General features: G+C 39.5%; 1 protein-coding gene across 1 annotated transcript; it reads right to left on the bottom strand.

The window, feature by feature from the left end:
- Positions 1-715: 715 nt before the first annotated feature.
- On the bottom strand, positions 716-19679 carry samd10a (sterile alpha motif domain containing 10a). The gene is made up of 5 exons (XM_066644661.1): positions 19553-19679; positions 12472-12653; positions 6915-7083; positions 2359-2499; positions 716-2181 (listed from the first exon to the last, which is right to left on the bottom strand). Exons 1-5 carry the CDS (start codon positions 19563-19565, stop codon positions 2159-2161), a joined length of 528 nt encoding a protein of 175 aa, XP_066500758.1. The 5' UTR covers positions 19566-19679; the 3' UTR covers positions 716-2158.
- Positions 19680-20220: the final 541 nt, after the last annotated feature.

Genomic DNA, 20220 nt, shown 5'->3' with positions numbered 1-20220 from the left:
ATCACATATATTTCCCTTAAAAAAGAACATCCTCTTCCTTCCAAAGCCCAGAAGATCAGTATGTTTACCCTTTGAACAGAACCAAGTCTGAAATTAAGTTCTAGTACATATATGACATTCCTTTGTGCTTTAAAGCTTTAAAGGATCACTAGGCAGTAGTTTTACCTTAATATTACAGCTTCAAAATAATTGTGATGCTTAACTGACCTGTAATATGTAGAATACAGCCTAGATTGCTACACTGGGCACAGCACTTCAGAAATTGCACTATGTAACATTTGGAGGATGGTTGGAAACCACCCCTCCTACCTCTCTCTAATTTCAGGCAAGTGCTGTAAGTGAATTAAGTGAGTCCAGAAAGAAGGTAAATAAAATATGCGGTCAGCTCTAGGCTTGACTCAGGGAAGAGGATGCCCCTGCCTTGCATAGTCCCATGGGCTGCACCATTTAAATAACCAGGCAATTTTCATGATTGGACATGGGACACAATCTCAGGATTGATCACACTGTAGCTGAACACCTTTGATGAGGGTGTCTAGTGTTGAAAGGCAGAAACACTCCCCTCATGTACATACCATCTATTGGCACAATGGACAGTTTACGATCACACCCATGTTTCATGATTGTGCATGAACTTCAGGGAGAGCCCAGGAGCAAAAATACCAAATATCACGTAGTGTTCCTTTAAAACAATAAATGTATTTGAAATGTGAAACAATAATATATGTATATGCAACGATATATGCATCCAGATCAATGCCCATCAATGTAGTGTTGGCATGTACTATATTTAAACATCATAATCTCACTCTGATCAATCAAAGCAGCTAGGCTACCATATAAAACAATAGACTACATATCAAAACATTGATTTGTACAATAGCAATTTAAATAATCAATAATCTGTACACTTTAAAACAATTCATTAAGTGTACTATTTAATAGTAATGTATTTTGTTTACATTATTACAAAGGTCACATGAAAGGTATGAAAATGAACATTGCAAAACACAGTGAGATGGGCTTGGACATATGACCTCATTGTCTCAGGAGATTAATTCTGTCATGTGGAATGCCTGAGAGTATATACTTACTTAGATTATATGTCTTCTTACATCAGAAACAACTTTTTTCACATGACATCAGTCAAACAATTGGTTCCCATTGTTTTTTTGTTTTGCTTTTCTGTTTTCAAAATAAGACCTAATAGGAAGTATGTAAAAGTAAAGCTACAAACTCACGAATATTCAGTAAGCGCAATGAGAATGTTCCCATGTTGTAATGTGTATTTCCTGCAATTTTCTAAGGTCACCAGGTAAAGTGCAGTATGTCATGAAGGTGAAAAATGAATTACATGTACTTATTCACAGTAGGGTATGTTCTCATATTCAATCAACTATTTTTGCTTTCATCTCTTTACTTTCACAGCCTTCTAAAAACAGAATCATTTTTTTTATTTACTGATTTTGTACAGTATAAGTCCTGATGAGTGTGTTTGCACTGCCTACTCCTTCTATTGTGCTATGATACAGTATCAAACAGACATTTTGTCTTGATGTGGTGTCTTTGAAAGGCAAGTCTGGGCTTGCCCTTTATTTTTAGGCAGTTGAGCTGTAACATTTCATCTGCTTCCATCCGCATCCCAACTGACATTTGTCTCTCTTAGGATTATTAAAGTGAGATATTGTGTGAAGTGTCAAAACACACAGTCACCTTCCTTTGAGGCTAAGAAGAAGTCTTTGTTGGCATGGCAAGGAGGAGAAGAACAGTTATTATTTCTTAAAAATAACCAGCTCGAGCTGGCTAGCAAGAAAACATTTGCTTTCCAGCTCTTCTTTTTAGAGTTCTGTAGCCTCACGCTCACAGTGAGAATACATATACATTATAGAATAGAGCGCAACACTGAGAGCGAGAGGAGATTCAGGTTAGGGTCTTTGTTATTCTCCCTGTTGTTATAGATTCACTGTTTTCTTCTTGGCAGTGGTTTGAGAGGGAGATGGAGGTTGAACATGTGAAACTGAAAGCTTGTGTCTGTGACTCTGTGGCTTGTGACAGTCCAAGAGCAGAGGTCTCTCATTTCAGCCTCTTTCTACCCCATGCCTCGATGCCCCTTCACTGTGCCTCTGAGCCTGGGAGAGGTGCCTACGCATGGCTGGGGTTATGACAGGTTCCTGAAAGAGCCTGCAGCCAGAGAATAAAGAGAGAAAGGATGAATGAATATAGAATACAGTCAAGGAGAGGCAGAGCCGTTCACGTGGAAACCTGGAAAAACAAGCTCCCTGCCTCCGTCGTCTTCTCACCATTATTCCTCACCCTTCACACTCTTGTCTTTCTTAATCAGTTTCTATCTCCTCTCACCTCGACTCAGCAGCTGGAGGTTGCGTCCCTCCTCCTGCACTTGAAGCTGCAGCACCTGCTGAAGAAGCTCCTGCCTGAGAGTCTCCTGCACTAGGCCCATTCTTTCCAGCTTTTCACCATTCAGTCTCAGCAGAGCTCGTCCTGAGAGAGAGACAGACATGGAAAGTTAACATTTCCTGTTATGTGGCATTTGTGGCATCAGCAGCAATAGTGCACAGGAAAGAAAAGAAAATTGGATGCCTGCTGTATTTCTATTGTTTTTCCTACATAAAAACCCTAACATAAAAAACAAAAGAATTGTGAGTCAACAACAGTACCCAGATGCTTATAAACCCCTCTGCAGTCTCAATAGTCATGCCCTATAAATTAATAGGCAGCAAGGGGGGTCTTTTCACAAAGTCAATACCCATTTCTTTTGTTTTTAATATGTTTACATCTAAGCCAGCTAGGCATGTCACAGTTATTAACTTTGAGCTGATGACATATAAATAGCTGTTTTTAACAACTAATTCTTCAGTATGCTTTGTTGTGTTCTTAAAATACAAGCATAACATGCTCAAATTGGCTGGATAAATACAGTATCTTGCATGCTAGCTCCTTATTCTTAGTAGTTTTCAAAATCAGATGCAGCATAAGCTCAAATAAACACATATCCCCCAATGCTGCCTTCTAAAGATGCCTTAGTACCAACTTCATACCATTAAGCCTAAACAAAGCCCAGCCTAATGACCCATGGTCTATGATGTGTATAAGGACATTTGTTTTGTGCTCTTCCATTAATATGTTGTATTCCTTCAACCTAGTAAACATAAACACATTTTATTCACATTCTGCTTATTGCTGCATAAAAATGACGTGCTGAGCTGTGTTGAGAACATCAACCAAATAGTATCTAGCAATTTGCGGTCTTATCAATTGTTTGGTGATTTATTTATTTTTTTGCATATTGTGTGCCAACTGCTTTCAGTGCACATGAGAACTAAAAGTCTTGAAAAAAAACAATGCAACATTTTAAACACCACAGTTTTAATTTGAGTTGTGTGTTTGAGTAATGAGTTGGTACAGAATATGGTGGCTACTACACACAGTGATATAGCCTGCAACCCATGGATAGAGAACCCGTTTTATTGATGTAGTAGAGGACTGATCAGCATTAGAAGGTGTACAGGCAGTAATTGAACGCCTTAAAAGTGCACCAAAATGTGAGCATAAATCATAAGTTTGTCTAATATTTATGTGTGAATGTAGGTACTAGGGAAGTGTACTGTTTCAAATGTTGCTAGACATACTATTTCAAAAAAAAGAAACATCCTTCATTACTAGGACAAGCATCCTACACTAGGACCACTACACTATGACATAGCTGTTCCTCCTCAAGCTTAGAGAAGTCTTCTCTGTTCTTCATGAGCCCTCTTCCAAATGACCGGTGGGGGAGTTCTGAGAGTGACTGCGGCAGCCTGCTGGGGGAAGCTTCCGCCTAAGGGAGAAGTGAGCCTGCAGTCACTCTCACGCCTCTGAACCCAACTGAGCCGCTCTCACTGCTTCTCTAAACGATTCATCCCAATGCCTTTCAGGACAAATGTTTGTTTTTGTTTTAAGACAAATGTTTTATTCCATGCTTTTTTTTAGTTAATGATTCTCTCTCCCTCTATCTGACTCTACCTTAGTCATACTCTCTCACTGTCCCTCTCTCCCAGCATGTCTGAGCCCTTGATTCTTTGTGTCCAATTAGAGAGAGAGGAGAGGAACATGGAGCCAGACGGGTCCTGCTGGAGCAAGAGGGGGCGGGAACAGCCTGAGGACAGAAGTGGTGGTTCTGTCCAAACACACTGTACATACACTAAGACACACACACACACTCACACATACACAGACGCTGAGCTAATTATACAGTTGGATACGCTGCAAGCACGAATTCATCAAAAAAAAAATTACAGTCTGAGATATTTGCGTGCGCACATACGCACAATCACACACACGCTACATTCTAGTAGTCTAGTTTTTTTTTTTCAGATTAAACCAATTTCCCTCCATAGGTTACCATGTGAACACCCTTCAAAAAACACCCTTCAAAGGCAAAAAGAATTTGTGACATCAACAACATTTTCGTTATGGCTAAAGTAAAAAGTGATGGTAAAAATGCCGGGCCAGGCTAGAAGAGGCATTTGTGCTTACCGACTGAGTGACTGATTGATACCTAATGTTGAAATGCACATGCGCAAGTAAGAACTGTTAATTCAGCCATATTTCACAGAGAGAACTTAAGGTGGCATCACTACAACACACTGTCTGTTGTTAGTTCAGCCATATTTCACATTCCAGTTCGTGAACTAAATTTGGAACCGTTCAGCGGTGACCGGAGGTCCTCTTTTCCTTGGACATGTACTGTTTTTGCGACCTAAAAAATGCGTGTTCAAGGGGTCATATAGTTGAGAGCTGAATTGGGACACACTCGCACACTCTGTCTGCCCCATTATATGTGCAGCGAATTATTCCAAGACTGTTCTTCGAATTATTTAGAGATTTTTTCTCAGACATTATTAAGAGAATATTCTCAGAATAATTCCAAGATTTTTCTTACTGTTGTATACCAGAGACCATCATTCACATATTATTTTTACCTATGAAAATATTGTTTTCCACTCCTCCAAAGTCTTAGAAGCTGGTAACATTTTCTGTGTTTAATGATCCAAGTAATCCCATTCAGTGTTGATGAGGCTTGGGCTCCTCAGTTTGGGTTGGCCCCAATGGTTGGGTTGTTCTAAGCATAACATCATTTTGATTTAAGAATGTTTTACTTTTTTATGTCTATGTGTAACTGCCCTTCAATATTCACACATCCTTTCAGATCCATTGTGCATTGTGTGTGAGTGTTTACTACATAAACCTCATTGATTCTTACCACAGATCTGAACCATATGGTACGACTGTTTCATTCACAGCTGTAGTAAAGATGAATGTTTGTCTAGTACTGTTTATCAGATGGTCTGGTATTTTTTTAACACCCATTTTGGCAACTTTTTCCACTTTAATTTATTCGCTTTTCCCCCTTTTCTCAAGTGGATTTTCTTATTTTATCTAATATCTCCAAAAATATATTTTGAACACAAACACCTTCAATGTAATGGCTGCTTGAAGTGTAAAATGAAAAAGCGAATGTCGCCCTCTATCATTTCATAAACAATATGCAGTGTGTTTCTTCTATGGTTTCAAAAACTCACTTTAAAAGGCAAAAACATACAAATGTGGCGAGGCCAAGTTGGGTGAATGAATCACACTAAAGCAAGCACACAACTTGCTCTTGAAAGCAGCAATAATGTTTTGGCTGTGGTTTGCAGGGTTTATATTAGAAGCAACAGAATGTTCTCATTAAGAATCACTAATGGATCTGAGCTTATAAGCTCTTCCATGAACTACGCTGGCATAACCTCTGATCCCAGAGGCCCTGCAGTTCGGGTGCTTCTAAATTATTTCCCATTTGTGAAGGCCAGGGCAGGCCAGTAACCTTGCCTAATCATTAACTTCAGGGTTACTGTATAAAATTAATATGTATCAGAAAGAAATTCATGATTATGCTTGCATCAATTGCATGAATATGCAACATGCACTATTAATAGGGAGGTAAATGAAAACATTTTCAAGAGGGGAAACATTTTTAAGATGCATGTCACACCCGTGAATGTATTTATAGCAGTGGGTAGGGCTTTGATTTGTACACTGTAATCAAAGTCTGGCTGGAGGTGGACAGGTTAATTCTGGTGCTACAGCTACTGCACAGGTTCTAATATACACTAGCACAAAATTGCAGAGAGGTTTTCTACTGCTCAGTCGCTGTGACTGATTTAATAAAAAAAAATCCTACTTCCTTCAACAAATGTGCAGAGCACTGGCAGCATATGTGCATAAGTTAGTGTAATGAAGGTTGGTCAGGCTCCAAGGTGTTCTGATTACATCACTCTCAGATAGAGTTCCTGGAAAAAAAAAAAGTGGCAGAGCCAGAAGCCATTGACCTTTTAGCTCAGAAAGCCAGCTCTCCTGTCAAATATATAAAGTAATGTGTCAGAACATAACTGAGGCTGGGGTGAATTGCTGAGCACATGTCTTTTAAAATCACTTTGTACAACATCTGGTTCTTCTTACACAAACTCCAGAAAGATTTTCATTCTATATTACAATGATAACATGAATATCTTGTATTTTGTCAGTCAGACACTATAGCACTGTTTCCATTATGTTATAAACTGTTTTCAGGATAAGCTTTATTACATTACTAACTATTGTGAAGTCATAATCAAATTTCAAGTATGCTTTATATTATTTATAATGTTTCACCAAATACATTGTGACCTACTATAATGTCATAAACACCCTGTGACAAAACCTTCTCTTCTCTGTGATGTCACTCAGCATTAGTTCTTATATAATAAATGGACTATGTCCAACTGTGATGTCAAAAACGGCTACTTTTGTCAGCTTTTTAACCTCACAGCTGAACACAGCAGTCCCCAGAGCATGTTGTCAATGTCAGCAGAGAACTCAGAGGTGAAAGAGTGTACCTGTGATTGCGTGTTGAGAAAACGCCTCCACGTAGGTCAGGTAGTTGTGAGGACAGTGTTTCTTTAACCACCTGCACACGTCCTGCTGGGACCACAAAACTACTGGTCTGGACAGGCTGGGCAGAGTGGGGCTGGTGTGGTAAACAGAGTATGAATCTCCGGTGCGAAGCTGTGTGTGTGTGTGTGAGAGAGAGAGAGAGAGAGAGAGAGAGAGAGAGAGAGAGAGAGCAGTGGTTAACAAAATGTAAACGAAATGGCAGAATTCTAAAAAAGAGCAACAACATTCTGAAAGGTGGCTTTGGGTCGGCAGAGCAAACATATGGTGCATCACGTATCAAAGCTTGTTAAGAATGAATTTCCTTGGCACAGCAACAAGGACAGACCCACACACACACAGATTCTCCCTCTTGACTGGACGAGCGATGTCCTGTGACGGTGATAACATTCAGCTAAGAGCATTGGGAAATAAAGTTTTTTCCCTTTTTTTGCCCTTGTAATAGCAGTGTTCTGCTCTATGCTCTGGCCATAATTAAGATGGATCATTTAATCTCAGGAATCCACGTGATTTGTTAAACCCAAGACACGACTGTGCCACAAACAGAGCTCATTTAACAATGGCAATTTAAAAGTTGATTAGTATTCTTTATTGAGGTGCCAACACAGATGTCAGTGCAGGCATCCCAAAAAACATATTTACAATAAAAATGCCAGCTCCAGCATCAAGAAACATTACTGCAGAAAACCTTCCAGGACTGACGGCGATATATTGGAATCTGTTTTGGTGAAGAGAAAGGCAGCTTAAACATTTTATTAGGCCATTGAAACTTAGACAAGTTAATGCCTTGGCTATTATGGTTATGCATTTGTCAAAGCCATGCACTCCCAATCCAATACTTTTAATTTGCTGTATCATTCACTCCCACAAAGACTTTTTCTTTACTCAGAGCAATTTTTTTTGCCTTTTCTTCTATTTGTTTTGCTTTTCTAACCCATTAGCTGCCATCTGTGTCTGTTTTTGTTCAGGCCCACTCTCATTCATCTCCAATTTCTTTTCTCCTTCACACTTTTTGCTCCGCTCCCCCTCTCTCTCTCTCTCTCTCTCTCTCTCTCTCCCTCTCTCTCTCTCTCTCTCTCTCTCTCTCTCTGTCTCTCTGACACCCTATTTTAACTGCAGTGTTCGCCCTTGAGTGGCCCTGGGGAGATTTTCATTGCACGAACACACACACCCAAACACAGGCTTGTTTTGATGGTTTCAGGAGACTTCAGGGGACCTCAATTCTTTTGTGAAGACTTACAAACCTTAACCTTTACTTTAACCCTTATCCTAAGCCTACACTAACCATAAGACATAATTCCCCTTAAAATATATTAATTTACATTACGGGCACATGATTTTTTTGTCCCCATAAAGCAGACAATTCCCCACAATGCGAGTGTGTACACAGGTTTTTGTCCCCACAACATGGTACGTATCTGGACCACACAAACACACAAACACACACACACACACACACACACACACACACACGCCAAGCAAGTCAGAGGATGGTATGCCCTGTGGGAACTGGACTGGATACGCATGTCCTTCTCCATCCCATTCATTCTCTCTTCAATGCTCTGACTGGAACCTTAAGGGACACTGCTACTAGAAAGCAGGCATGTGCACAAACACCAGAACCATCGATCAAAGACAAAGCCATTAGATAGTACAACAGCAGAATACTGGGCATGTCGGTCACTGCACATCCATCTGGAATGCGGACGAGAGGCAAAGTGGTTGATTTCCCTTCTGTTTCCCATTTGTCTGTTACCATTAGCTATGTTCTAATGGCTTAGACTTTTTAAATACCCCATTTGTCCCTCATTTAAGATCTACAGACAGCTCCTCGGAAATATAATTACAGAGGGCAGTTGTGCAGAAGCCATCAGAATGTTTCTCATCCTGCTCGCCCTGTTATGTTGCTGGAGAGAGAGAGAGAGAGAGAGAGAGAGAGAGAGAGAGAGAGAGAGAGAGAGAGAGAGAGAGAGAGAGAGAGAGAGAGAGAGAGGGAGAGAGAGGGAGGGAGGGAGTTAAAGAAACATGGAGAAAAAAGAGAAATAGAAGCAGGTACAGAGAGACATACACATAGAAACACCAAGCAAACAAGAAAAGACACACAAAGAGGCTTAGGAATATAAAGACAGACAGTGACATAGAGAGAAATAAAGAAACAAATGAATGAAAAAATGCTGGAGAGAAAAAAGACAGAAACAGAGAAAGATTGGCAGACAAGGATATAAAATAGAAAGAAATGGAAAGAGATAGAGAGAAAGAGAAAGAGAGAGAGAGTGAGAGAGAAAGAGGCCAAGATAAAGAAATAAAAAAAAATTAACAAATAATAGAGTGCAAAAAAAATTAAAAATGAGGCATAGAAACAGATATAGAGACAATGAGACAGACAAAAAAGCAAGAAAAAACAAACAAAACAAAAATTATATATATAGAGAGAGACCCAGAGAGAGAGAGACACAGAGAGAGAGAGACAGAAAGAGAGAGAGAGAGAGTCCTACATTAATAATTCACAAATTCAATTCTCTCACACCCCAGCAGGACACACTGTATCTTGATACAATGTGGAAGCCATTTCTATTTTCATATCTATTACAAATATTACCACACAGCCATCCACCTTAAACCCTATTATGGTTTGTCCGTTTGGACTTAAAACAGAGAGTTTTGTCTTGTCCCTAATTGGTGCTATAGCCTTTGTGTCTTCTGAAGAAAATTCTCCCTAACTGCAGTGGAATTCTGTTTCTAACAAAACATTAGGAAGTCACATCATTAAAAGCAGGGTCTCTCTCCAGTCCACACACACCCTGCTTTGTGTGGAGGAAGCTACAGACTAGCTTCAGTATTCAGGAATTATGATGCACATTAAAGCCCAAAATGCACAGAAACAATCCAGGATAGGGGAACCCAAAGATTGGAATCTCCACAAGAGGTAAATTAACATGGGGGACTAATGAATTACAGCTTTTGATCATAGATTCACTTACAGGGAAATCAAAGGCGAGCTATTCCGCTCTGATCGCCTCCTGCAGAGAGCAGCACATCAGCACATCCCCTGAAAAAAAATTCACAGCTAGCCTGGGGTCCATGGCCTAACTTCACTGATAAAGCATTCCTCCCAAGACTTATATGGACAAGCATGCAACATGCAACTTCATCTAAATATCCTTTAGGTTTTAGATTAGATCTCTAAGCTCTCAGGAGGGTAGTGTGTCAATAAATAAGAGTTAATTTGGATCCATTCCTCTGTCCAAGAGGCAACATGGTAAAAGAACAAATCAGCCAAAAGACACTTGAGAAATGACATTTCCAGACACGTGTCTCCAGTCTATAAAAATTCAAAGCCATTGCTTATGTCTGAGGAGGAGTCTGGAAAAACAAACTGAGAAAATCCACATAATTAGCACTTACAGAACACACAACAGATCTCCAAATGGACGGCACCTCAGGTAATTTCATGGAAGAGATTAAAAAAAAACTCAATTTAGGCTATGAACAAAAGGAAATGAAGTATCTTTAACCCAGGCTGATGTACTTGCCTCTAATAATTACTTCCGAATAAAGGCAATTAAGAGCATTCTGCATACCCATTAAGATAACGCTAACTAGTTTAGCTTAGCGCTGTCAATTTAGTCCTTATTAACTAGCAAAAATATACAAAGTTATAAAGAAGAGACATGGCTGCCCTATAGACAGAGACTGAATATTACTTTTGGATCTCAGAGGGGAGCCACAAGAAGATTCTTTGTTAATATGGAAATGTAAAGGATCAGCCTGAGTTCAGCACAGACATTAAGGTCCATATCTCTGCCTATAGTGTTCAATCATCCATCTCCAGTGCTCAGGAGCCAAAAGGCTCCACAGTCTATTTAAAGCCATTCTGGAGCAAGAGCCTTTGCTGTGCTCTGCCTCGCGGCTCAACTGCATCTTCCCCATTCTCTGCAAACAAAGTCCTGATTTGGATGGATGGTTGGATAGAGCGCAGGGAGAGTGAGAGTGAAGCAAAGAAAGTAAAATAGAGAGATGCACAGAGAATGCTTTCTGTCCCCTGACCTTATGGTCGAGCCTTTGTAAGTGAATGTCAGAAAAGCCAAAGAGATAGATACATGCAACATATCGGCCACTTTAATAATGCAAAACCCAACCACAGATTGGCGGGAGTAAAAACACCCTCTCTCTCGTGTGGCACTGTTTTATGAATAAAGTGTGGACTGGAGCCATAAAGAGAATGGCTCATTAAAAGCATGAAGCTGTAGCATGAAAGTAGTATGGTGATAATAGATGGTGCACTTAAAAGTGATGGGTGATCTCTCTTAGCTCTAAAGAGGTCTTCGGCAATGGTATCATGCTGTCATTGTGCTTCTGCTGCACTACTTCTAGTCTGTAATGAAAGATCAAGGGAAGCCATATCCACATACATAAGGATGGGGCGTTGGCAAAAAATATATGGGCATTTATGCCAATACAGCCACTTTTAAGGGCCTGGCAGTGCATTTTTGTTTGCATGTCTATATAAGTTTTAGCATATAGGACATAATATTACATTTATGGCATTTAAATGCATGGAATTTGACAGGCACACTTATCCACAGGGTCTCTGCGCAAGGTGTCTCTATCTCTGTCCATTTCTTTATGGTAATTTCACTGGGTCTAACACCTGAAGACTTTACTTTACAGAAGGGCTGAAATATCTCCAGTAAAAAAGTCAAACTGTGATATTTTATGTTACAACATAAAGGACTAAAGGAATTTCTAAAGGAATTTATGCAGATAAGCTATTCTTAAAAAGGGAATGGTATGCCTAGAGGGTGAGATAAGTACATCAATAATTTTGGGCTTAATTCAACAGTTAATTTTATTCCATTAAAACACACTGTACCACAAGGAAAAATACACTTACTCAAATGTCAATGCCTAAAACTACAACTGCAAAAAATCTTTCAATATACTGCAAACACAAAAATGAATCCTTAACGTGGCATGTGGTGAAAGATTAGGCTCCATAATTGTTTTTTTTCTACCAAAATGACCTAAACTGACATAATCTTAATACTGAATACCCTGATTTATCTGAACAATTAAATAACATATTTAATTAGTCAGGATACTCTAAGCACACAGTTAAATATTTAGCACACTTTTGTTAAATATCAGTTTCACCAAGGCAGATGTCCCCATAATGTTTTGTACACATTCTGTAAAGATTTATGAATTCGGTGGGTTTGTTTTACTTTAATAAAAACTTCATAGGATATTCATTTGTTTATACGTCAACATAAAAATTGCTCTTGAGACTAAAGCCAACAACTTTAACAAGCGAAAATTGTAGTTTCATTAGTTTCAGTTTACTGGCTTCTTGAAATTACATATTTTGCTCTCTATGTATGCAAATGGGACCAAACATGTCCAACTATATTTCTGCAGCAATCAGGCATCAAAGCAGTGAAGTCAGCATGCTTTATTCCAGTCTGTACCTTGAAGAAGTTATGAAGAGTTTTCTATAGTTACCTGTAGGCCCTCAGTTCCAGGCTGCTGCAGAAGTTTGACGGTTCGGCCACCCGCTGTTTTGTGCCCTCTGCCCTCATGCCAGGTAAGGTTTCCACCAGTACAGCGGCTCAACTGGTACTTAAAATCCTCTGGTAGAGCCTTGTACTCGACTGCAGGACGACAGAAACTAAAGCTGGAGGCAGCTAGGAAACAGAGAATATGAGAATTAATAATATTATTATAATATTATATATATTACGGTGGCGCAGCAGGTAGTGGCGCAGTCACACAGCTCCAGTGGCCTGGAGGTTGTGGGTTCGATTCCCGCTCCGGGTGACTGTCTGTGAGGAGTTGGTGTGTTCTCCCCGTGTCTGCGTGGGTTTTCTCCGGGTGCTCCAGTTTCCTCCCACTTTCCAAAAACACACGTTGGTAGGTGGATTGGCGACTCAAAAGTATCTGTAGGTATATGTGAATGTGTGTCTGTGTTGGCCTGTGAAGGACTGGCGCCCCCTCCAGGGTGTATTCCCGCCTTGCGCCCAATGATTCCAGGTAGGCTCTGGACCCCCTGCGACCCTGAACTGGATAAGCGGTTACAGATAATGAATGAATGAATTAATTAATTTAGCACCTTTCACAAACCCAAGGACCCAATGAGAATTGGACTTCATTCCACATTAACATAAGAATAAACTTTACTTTGCTTTATGCCGTTGAGACTCGGTTCTGTTTGATCTTCTATTTGAGCAAAACAGAACTTCAAATGGAAAAGGCCAGATACTAGATACTCTTGCAAATGTACTGAATGCTTTTGGAATTTTTTTTTTTTAGCAAACAGCATACTCTGACATACAAGAGGGCTGTAAAACAGCAGTGGTTTTGTGAACTGTAGGTTATTATAATGAAGAGCATATGGATCTGCACATGTGGGTTACTTCATGGAAAATGTTGGCATTGTTAAACGAGAAACTGCTGACAGAACAAAAACCATTAAAAATTGCATACACATGTAGTTCTTACTCAAAGAGAAGCCACTTAAACCAAAAGACCTTACTAATCCCAGATTTGTATCTCCTTCATAATTTCTCATACCAAAAAACACTGTGGATGGAAAATACGGGCATAAATATCAGTATTGCAATTGTGACATGCATTATAATGTAGTATATTAGATTGTATAATGTAGATAGTATATATTAATAGGGCAGCACGATGGTGCAGCATGTATTGTTGCAGTCGCACAGTTCCAGGGTCCTGGGGTTGTAGTTTCAAGCCCCTTTCCGGGTGAGGAGTTTAGTGTATTCTCCCCATGTTCGCATGGGTTTCCTCTGTGTGCTCCGGTTTCCTCCCACAGTCCAAAAACATACGTTATGTTAGTTGGCTATTCAAAAGTGTCCATAGGTGTGAGTGTGTGTTAAATATGTGTGTCCTGCAAAGGACTGGAACCCCCCCCCATGCAACTAAATACACATAAATACGTAACAAGTTATAGCTTTTTAGGTGAAGACACACAGTTAGATATCTTCTAATTTAACTAGTATTTAGAGTAGCACAGTGACAGATGAAAAGCTCTGTTTTTGTGGACACAGTGCAAGCACAGAAATAAGGGACAAGACAGAGACACAGTGGCTCTGATCTGGTGCAGAGTAGTGCAATTACAACAAGAGCATTGGGTAGACTGCACACATGATCAACAAGAGTGATTAGGCGAGCCACATCAATATCCAATCAAATTAACCAATCACTTTCCCTTTAAAAGCTGTGTGTAAGCCAGCGGAACAAAATAAGAGCACTTAGTGGGAAATAATCAGGAATAGTAAGCTAAGTAAACGGTACAGATGCAGTAGGATAACTGAACCAAAGAGAGTTCAATAGAATTCTTTTGTCAAGATTCAGATATTATTATTATTATTATTTATAATTTCTTTTGCTAATGCATTGCTAATGATGCCTTGTTTCCTCACGAGTCTATGGGAACTGACAGCATGCTGGTCTCATCACAGGACAAGGGCTTTTTATTCTGAAATTTGTGCCAAACAATAGCACGTTCATAATGACTTCATAAACGTTAGCTGCCAGATGCAGCATTAGCCCCGAATTCATAGCTCCAGTGAGCAGGGAGCCAGAAGGCAAATGTGTGTGTATCCTGGTTTGCTCGCCATGCATATTCCGGCAGCATCAGCAGCGTTAATGATTCAGGAGGCAGCCAGAGTGTGTTTTGTCGACGAGGGCTGAGCGGCCAGTGTGTTTACAGATGAGGGCAAAGGATGAGTGCACTCGCTCATTAAAACCTCACTGACACCGTTGTCATAGCACAAACGAGGACAACCAGTCAACTGTGATAATACAAGGTGTTTGTGTGTCTGTGGCAGTGGCGGTGGGGTGGGGTGGAGGGTACAGGCTGTGATAAAAGGGATCTCTTGCTTGTTTCTCTCTCCCTTTCTCTCTCTGCCACTGCTTCCAGCCCCACAAACCTACAAAGACTGTTCTCATCAAGGCCAGATCGCTGCATGTGAGTTGTGAACGAGATTCACTTTGGGATAGAGCTGCGCACTGACAAAGTGTCTTTCATTACTTACCCTCTGAAGTGAACGTATTAGTGTGTGTGTGTGTGTGTGTGTGTGTGTGTGCGCGTGCATGTGTGTGTGTGTGTGCGTGCATGTGTGGCGGTGGGGTGGTGTTTGTAGTAATGTGTGGTAAACGGGATTAAAGAAAATCTTGGTATACTGTCTCAAACGAAAAACCTCCACAAAAGCCAGTCATGTTTCTCAAAGAGAAAACCCAGAGAAAGTCATTATGCTTTTCCATTCAAACATCAGCTTTTTCAGGTGTGAAGGTTTAGTTTGCGCACTGTAGTTAATGGGCCTTAAAAAAGTATTGGCTAATGAAAGTATATTAGTTCATTGCATTAAATATTCTTATCACGCAGTCCAACAATCTAACTCACATTTCTCTGAACTAGTACAACAACTTGCATCTAGGTCTTCAGTTTCTACACACAACATTCTCCAGCAAAATCACACTAAACATACACTGTCTGTGCTCACTGTCAACACGTGAAGGATGCTTCCCCTTCGAAACAGAGCTTTTTAAAACATGCAAACATGTTTTATAACTTCAGATTGTATTATAGATCATTCACTTATAATCACAACACAGTCAAAACATCTGTGACCTGCATTGCAATAAAAGCCTTGTTCAGAACAAAGTTTCAGAGCAGGAACTGTTTTTTAGCCACTTTGACTTGGTTCTGTTTCTAACTCTTTCTATTTTATTCTCTTTTTTGTCACAATTTCATCAGTAAACTTAACTATCGGTGCCTCTTGTGTGTGTGTTTTTTTTTCATTCATTCATTGTCTGAAACCACTTATCCAATTCAGGGTCGCGGTGGGGCCGGAGCCTACCCGGCATCACTGGGCGCAAGGCAGGAACACACCCTTGGGGGGCGCCAGTCCTTCACAGGGCAACACACACTCACACCTACAGACACTTTTGAGTAGCCAACCCACTTTGAATAGCCAACTAACATACCATGTGTTTTTGGACTGTGGGAGGAAACCGGAGCACATGGAGGAAACCCAAAGGGACACAGAGAGAACACACCACACTCCTCACAGACAGTCACCCGGAACTGTGTGACTGCGACACTACCTGCTGCGCCACCGTGCCACCCTTTCTTTTGTTTATTTTTTAACCTTGTTATGTGCTCTCACATAAATGCAGGTCCACAGTTGTGAATGGTGAAACTCAGGTGAGGGGTGGGGCCATTCTAAAGTGTCAGTATATTCTAAATAGGAAGCAGCACAAACCCAGAACAGCTAATTTTATCTTATGAAAAAGGACAGGTTGCATGTTTCACACTTTGTGGGTGGGTAGGCACCCCAGATACATAAATTTACATGTACTTTTGCAAAAAAATACAAATAAAATAAAATAAATAAATAAAATAAAAAGTTATTTTTTTCATAGTATGTCCCCATTAAGTGATAGTTCTATTCGATAGTTTAGATAAGAATGAGATTAAAAAGAATATTAAAAATGTTAACCTTATGTTTTACAGTATCAGAAGCCACATAATCGTTTTTTCTTAAGTCAAAAATGTTTGAAGAAATAAGAATGTGCTGACTTAGACAGGCAGTGTACACAATGCTAAATTGGTGTCTAAAAGCACTAATGAACCAGTAATATCTGAAGATCCCTAATGAACATCAGAATATTTCTTATTCTCCTCATAACTCTGTTATCAGATTATCTACGATAGTGTTAACAGATGGTGTTGGGCTGCTAGGGAGTGAAGGGGGTGGAAATGGCTGCATAAGGACCCTTCGGTCTGAAAAAAATAGCTCTATATAGATGGCCATACTGAGATAATATGGACAGCAAAGGTTTTCTAACCAAAATGTGTTTCTGAATGTCACATTAGCTTTAAAACACACTGAAAACATTAAAACTGTTGACTTTCTTGTTCAGCTGAGATGAAAATCCAGTATACTTCCAGTTTTTTAATATTTGGAATGTATTAGTTCATGCCAGCTGTGAAAAAAATATTAAGCATCATAACTCCAGTACAAACGCAAAAAAAAAGACTTTGGACACAGAACTTGGCCAACTGACTTCAAATGTCACTTTGGTTTATTGAACTACTTTAAGTAACCAAACAATGGCAGATAGTTTTTGTTTTATGGCAAAAGTTGACTGAAAGAAGAGAACTACCCATTCAAATATAATACATATTGCCATGCTACTACTCCACTCAACATTAGATCAATGCAGTGAAAAAGCAGTACATCTGACACCTGATATAGCATCTTAGATCAACTTGTCCAAGTTAATCATGCAGTCTCTTGTAAGAGCCATGTGAACTAGAGCTGGCAGCAGCATGCGAGGCTTTGAACTTCACAGGGTGAGTGACATGCAACATCTGTGCAGAGTAATGAGCTGGAGGGAGAGGCTGAGACAGTTCTTCAGCCAGCCCCGCCAGCTCGCACATCCTTAATTATCGATGCAGATGAATGCCAGAATGAATATGTGTGTCACTATTAAAGTAGTGAAGTGCCTCTCAGCAGGCATGTTGATTTTCTGTTAATAACACCAGTGATCAAAGCTGAAGTTCAGTACGTGGGCTTATGTGTTTGATGCTTGTGTATTTGTGTGAATAATGGCTACTGTATACACCTATATGGGAATGATTTCTTGGGTACTTGGATATCTCTGTGTGTGTGTGTGTGTGTGTGTGCACATGCATTTTGGATGGTTGGAGGGATTAAAATCAGCGCAGATACCACTGATGCATAAATAAATAAATAAATAAATAAATAAATAAATAAATAAATAAAATCTTGGAAAAACTAGCTTAAATGTGCAATGATTAAATAGATTAAATAAGAGCCTTTCATGACATAATTTAAAATAATATAAAGCTTCAAATCACAAAAATGATTAGGACAATTGGGGCTATTACAGCTTAATTGGAAAATAATCATTGTTTAAATTACTTTTCCAGCGCTGTTAAGTTAATTTGCAGTCTAGATTTTTAATTATTTTAGCAATATTTTTATAGAGTGTTGGGTTGGGGGCCTACAAAACCCTTGTACCCAGTAATAATGTGAGGCTGTGATTTATACCTGAATACATGTGTGAACACATTACTCTTAAAGCACTCTAAAACTCAACTACAGATGTGGGCAGTAAGACCATACAGTGTTGTTATTGTTTTGCTTTTCCTTATACTAATTAACATGATAAATCCTAATCATAATCCTAATCCTAACCCTAGCGATCATCATTTGTCTTGTTAAATATATGTATTATATTTACTATGTGAACTTATGTGAATTATTGAGAAACATTTTACCACATTTTTTTGATAGCAGTTGAGCATTGTGTTTGTGTATCATGATAATGTAATTTTTATTGTATACACAGAAAATGTCTTTAAGGATAGTGTCTTATACCTTTTTGTAATAAAATATTTTTGTGGTATCACCCACAGGAAGGCATTACACAAATAACAATATGACAGAGGTTGTGTAGTGGTTGTGTGGTATTTCAGGCTTGATTTGTTACAGAACTGCATCATTTCTTTCCCTCCAGTGTGCAATATTTCCTGCTGATATCAGCCTGACATTCATCCAAATAGTATGTTTTTATAGGTCCATGTTTGTGTGTGTGTATGTGTGTGTATGAATAGGTGGGTGATGAGGGCTGCGAAGCAAGCAAGCTCAGACATGGTTGAGAGCATCAGTGTGATGACAGACCAATATTTTAACACCCTGTAATCTTTACAGCACCTACAAGCTCCAGGCTAATCACTTTTAATGAGACAATGCTTCTCCCAGGGCCAGGCTACAATAAAAAGATAATCAGCAAACGAGAGCACAACCTTGTCACTCACAACATTCCCAAGGAACAAGGGGACATTCCAAAGCTACCTGAAGAGCCTGCTTTCTCTTTCAAAGTCTCAGTGAGAAGAAAAAAAACATTTACACGGAAACAACTTTCACGAGAATGTTCTCAAGATTCTGCTCTATTTTGGGACATAGAACTGAGTGAGTTCTACGTCTCTTACTTAAAGGAACTAGAGTTGTATGCACAGGTTTTGACACCAATGGTAAAATTATGATATGCACAACTGATGGAAACATATAATTGTCGTTTTCTGCTTATTTTAAATCATGATTTCTGTCTAAAATATCGTGGTAAGAAATATAGCCCATAAAATAGGCCATGACGTTTGAACACTTATGCTGTTTTTCTGTTTTTACTTCCAAGTGTGTAACATTAAGCATATACACAGAATATGTGGTTTAAATGTGTAGAGGTGTGTTTTCTGTAGATGATATATACTTAATATGGCGTAGCACAAAAAATGTAAACTAATAGGACCAGAAGTTAACGAACTTTAGCTTAAGAAAGTATGTTACAAGGAATTAAGAATCAACACTGAAGAGTAAAACCTGTGTTCTTTGAAATAGTAAACTCCAACAGAAACACTGTCACATTTTGACAAGGTATACGTTCCTCAAATGATTAAGTTCCGCCTCAAACCGCTCTAAGTGAAGTCACCGGAGAGACGCAAAACAGAACCACAAGTACATCTATTTACCGTCCACAGCCATGACAGCGGCTCAGCCCTGGGTTCCTCTTAAAGGAAAAGTTGTTTTGCAAATCTCTCCATGCTCGTCTCCTGGCTCGTGTCAGTCCGCGCGGAGAACATCCGTCCAGCGCGCGCAGTGACGACTCTGCTCTCTCCGCCGCGCGGACGCTGAGAGAGAATTAGCCACCAGCCAATAGAATACAAAGGGGCGGAGCCATGTGTCAATAATCTGCATAACCCCGCCCCTTCAGCGCAGGTGACAGGAACGTCGTTCTCTGGTCGTTCTAAAGAAACGGTTAACGTCCAGCTTTTAAACCCCCTTCTGGTTATCGTTTAAATATCCACTACATAACTCGGTTTATCAAAACAATACACATTTAGAAGTTTTCCCAAGAAAACAAGCCTTAAATATGCAATTATTTCTCTCTCCTCTACCCCGCCTAACAAACTGACAGGACTGGTTCATTAAGTCTATGATGTAAGAAACTCGGTCCAAATTTGCCCATTATAACTGTATTTGAAACTCTGCAGATTAATATTCTCTGCCATGGGACTACTTATTTAACGCATGTACATCTTCTGGAATAAAACAAACATCACACAGGCAGCATGTAAGTAATCTTGTCTTTGATAAGCATTAAGTTGTGTAACAGGAATGGTAAAACATGTCTGTTGTT

Source organism: Hoplias malabaricus, chromosome 14, assembly GCF_029633855.1.
Source record: "Hoplias malabaricus isolate fHopMal1 chromosome 14, fHopMal1.hap1, whole genome shotgun sequence".
Lineage (NCBI taxonomy): Eukaryota > Metazoa > Chordata > Actinopteri > Characiformes > Erythrinidae > Hoplias > Hoplias malabaricus.
The sequence above is the reverse complement of the archived record's forward strand: the minus strand, read 5'-3'. Positions and strand labels throughout refer to the sequence as shown.

What these genes read in the sequence shown, in the direction of transcription:
- samd10a (XM_066644661.1), bottom strand. An exon ending in TTCTCAACACGCAATCACAG is followed by an intron (nt 2,500 to 6,914) that starts GTACACTCTTTC and finishes TCTCTCTCTCAG; the next exon opens with GACGAGCTCTGCTGAGACTG. An exon ending in CCTCCAGCTGCTGAGTCGAG is followed by an intron (nt 2,182 to 2,358) that starts GTGAGAGGAGAT and finishes CTCTGGCTGCAG; the next exon opens with GCTCTTTCAGGAACCTGTCA.